The 3443-nt window shown below is 29.8% G+C and overlaps 1 protein-coding gene across 1 annotated transcript in view; it reads right to left on the reverse strand.

Moving 5' to 3' along the window:
* Positions 1-2139, reverse strand: part of LOC104760752 (hippocampus abundant transcript 1 protein-like) — a 12914-nt gene extending 10775 nt beyond the window's left edge. The window contains exons 1-3 of the mRNA XM_010483710.1: positions 1845-2139; positions 1538-1649; positions 1112-1224 (exon numbers count right to left, since the gene is read on the reverse strand). Coding sequence (XP_010482012.1) covers positions 1112-1224; positions 1538-1649; positions 1845-2018 — 399 coding nt within the window. The 5' untranslated portion in view covers positions 2019-2139. The remainder of the gene's footprint in view (positions 1-1111; positions 1225-1537; positions 1650-1844) is intronic.

A 3443-nucleotide genomic window follows, 5' to 3' on the forward strand; every position in this document is an offset into this window, starting at 1 on the left:
CGCTTACTCCAAGGCTGTATTAATCTTCTCTAAGAGAGAAGCATCATTCACAGTCTTACTCGAAATACTGGATGTTGTTGCTAACCATAACCATCTAACTCTATACAACTTGTGTTGCTGGTAAAGACTGCAATAAAATGTTCGCATATTTATATATATAAAAAGAGTTATATTTATTTAAGTTTAAGTATTTTTTTGATTAAAAATTTCAATATTTTTTTGTCAGTATTTAAAAAAGTAAAATTCTTGAAATATTAATCCTTGAAGCTGGCATAATAATAAATTGTTTATGGTTTACTATGCTGACTTGTGTTCCTAAAACTCAACTATTTGAAGGTAAATAAATTTGCTATAAATTATATTGAAGAGTTACTCCTAAAAAAGATGATTTTACATTAGTTAGCTATCTCTATTTATGAATTTTAAATAATTTTTATATTTTTATGATCTTACTTTTTTCATTAGTATTTGTGTAGCCGACATATACTTTTGAATGTACTTTAGTCGTTATTAGACCACCAAAAAGTGGACCGCTTACATATGCATATTGCATATTAGTAAATAAAAAGGAAATATGAACCGTTAAATAAGCTTAATTTTTTATTGCTAAGTAAAACTATGCAACTAAGTAGTTTACTCTCGGTTAATTACTTTTAATATCGGTTAATTATAACTACAAAACACTATTATACGGTTAGTAGCAATGCTCCCAGTTTCATTGTTCGGGTTTGTTCTCTTCTCGTTAAAGACTGTTAGCTCTACTGCTTCTTTATATTTTATGGGATTATATCTATAACCTTAAGAAACATTATTGACGACCACAAAAAAAACAAGAAGGCAATTCTCATAAATACGATTAAAATGAAACTTTAAAAAAAAAATACTACTAAAATAGAACTAATTTTTTTATATTAAAAATTAATACCTAAATCTTAAACATTAAACACTACCTCTTAAAATTATATCCTAAATTCTACCCAGTAAAAAAATAATTTTTTGTGTTTGTGATATTTTTGGAAAAAAAAACTTAATTGTAGTATTTTTGAACAAAAAAAATAAAGTGTAGTATTTTGATAAATTTAAAAAAAGAAGAAAAGAGGAAGGAGCATACCACGTAAGCAAGGGCAAGACAAAGAACACTTCCTTCGCAAATTATCGAAGTAAAAGTCTTCGGTACATAGTAGACGTAGAAGATGGTCGTCCCTCTACTATATGCTAATGTCGCTGTAATTACCAATCATTAATATCTTTTCAATAACATAATTTTTGTTACATTTGAAATGGAATGTTATGATATTTGAATTAAATTAAATAATTTACTTTGTAAGAAAATGAATTTGAACTATAACTATTTGAATAATATGTAAACTATTTTCAACACGTTTAGTTGCAATACCCCTTCAATTTTTTTTTTTTTAAACAAACAAATAATTATGTGCAACATTAGAGGATGCGTTTGCTTTCAAGCAAGGAATAATAGACTAGATTTAAAGCTTAGGTAAGGGTCAAAGTAGGGACCATGAATGAGTAAACATACCAAGAGGCAAAATGTTGAGTGTCATTGGAAGAGTAAGTAAAGATTTTCTCCCATGCTTGTCCGACAAGCTTCCCACCAATGGCATCATCATCAACGATCCCATACCCGTGATCTAATAAACCGAATAAATATTATATATATATGATTTTGCCACAAATTCAGAAAATAAAGAAACGACAAATTTACATGAAAAATGCACTTATTTTGAGTTTTCTAAGACATAATTAATGCAAAAATGTTTGTATTTAATAAAATCGAAGGATTAAGAATAACGATACAAAGTTTTATTTGTAGATAGTATACGTACAATTTGTTGAAAGCCGGATAGGTAAATGACGAGAGAACAGTCATCCTTTCCTGGACAAAGCGCCGCCATGCTGACGTCTGTAATCACCGGAGCCACGATGAACACTGAGAAGCAGTACAAGAATATCGTCATGAAGAGGTGTCCTAGTCCTTGAAATGTAGTCGTTTCATCCATTGTTAAGAGAGGTGCTGTAAGTAAGCAAGTGAAGAAAAAGTGTGAGAAGATTTTTGAAAAAATGCATGAGAATGATTAATCTAAAAGAATGAGTAAAGAAGTGTTGCTTCTTATGGCTTTCATATTCGCTTTCGACAATTACTTATTGTATGCTCTTACAGTCTTACTTCTCGTTGGAGTATAAGCAAAGGCAACGAATCACATCTTACTTAAAACAATATTAAAAAAAAAAACAATTATGGACTCAAGACTCAATTCAGTGTGAACGTTGTGTCCTCTCAACAGCTAGGACTTAAGGGCTTGACTGGTTTAACCGTAGCGTTTCCGGTTGTGGTTGCGGGAGATTGCGGAAACGCGGGTGGTTGCGGTTTCAAGCGTTATTAATCGTTTTGAATAATTGGTTTAGCATTTTAAAATGAGTGTGTTTGCGTGAGTTCACGACTGGTTGACCAGCGGGTGCAATACCGGTTAAAACATAATAAATGTAATATATAATTAGGTAAATATTTAAAAATACCAAAATTTTTATTAAATTTGATTTATGATTAAAATTCATTAAAAATACTAAAATAATTATTTAAAAAACAAATAAATTTCATATTGAAATACTTATTACTTTATGCATTTGGATTTTTACCAAAACTTTAATCAAATAATTTGATAAATGACAAAACATCTGTTTTAGATCATAGATCTTCTTTCTTAAATATCACACACTCAATAAGTTCCGTGGGGCAGTATTTGCATCGGTAGTAATGATTAAACGAGAGTTGAGAAGAGTCACTCGTGATTTGTTTTTATATTTTTCACAAATAATCTTATTTTCTTAAATTTCTGATGAAATGTTACATTTATTTAGATTTTTTTGAACTTACGTGCGATGTGCCATTAAATTTACATCAAGTTTTCTGGGTTATTGTTAATTGAAATTTTATTTTCTTCCAATTGTTTATTTTTTAATATTCTCAATCGTATTCGTACTTCATTTTCTCCTATTTTTAATGAATAAAATAGTTAGTTAAAAGATATATAAAACAAATATTACAATATCATTGATTTGTTTCAAGTTTTTCTAAAAAAAAAAAAATCCAAACATAATCGTCCGCAACCGCAAACGCTTGCGGAAAACAGCTTTTGGAATTCAGTGGTTTGAAGCGGTTGGAAGCGATTGGAAGCGATTAGGAGTGGTTTGTGTGACTGATACCAATCGCTAGCAACCACTACTTCGCGCAAACGCTGCGTTTGCGGGAGGTAGCGGGAGAACCAATCAATACCTTAATTAATTTCATTCGAAAAATATGTTTCTGTATTTTTGTATGTTTTTTGTTGTAAGTAATATAGTTGAAAGTTAAAATTGTTGTTTGGTTGTTGTACATAGTAATGGGCTAAAGCCCAATCACATAACTAATCTCTCGAGAATAACTG

This window comes from Camelina sativa, chromosome 18 (genome assembly GCF_000633955.1).
Source record: "Camelina sativa cultivar DH55 chromosome 18, Cs, whole genome shotgun sequence".
Taxonomy (NCBI): domain Eukaryota; kingdom Viridiplantae; phylum Streptophyta; class Magnoliopsida; order Brassicales; family Brassicaceae; genus Camelina; species Camelina sativa.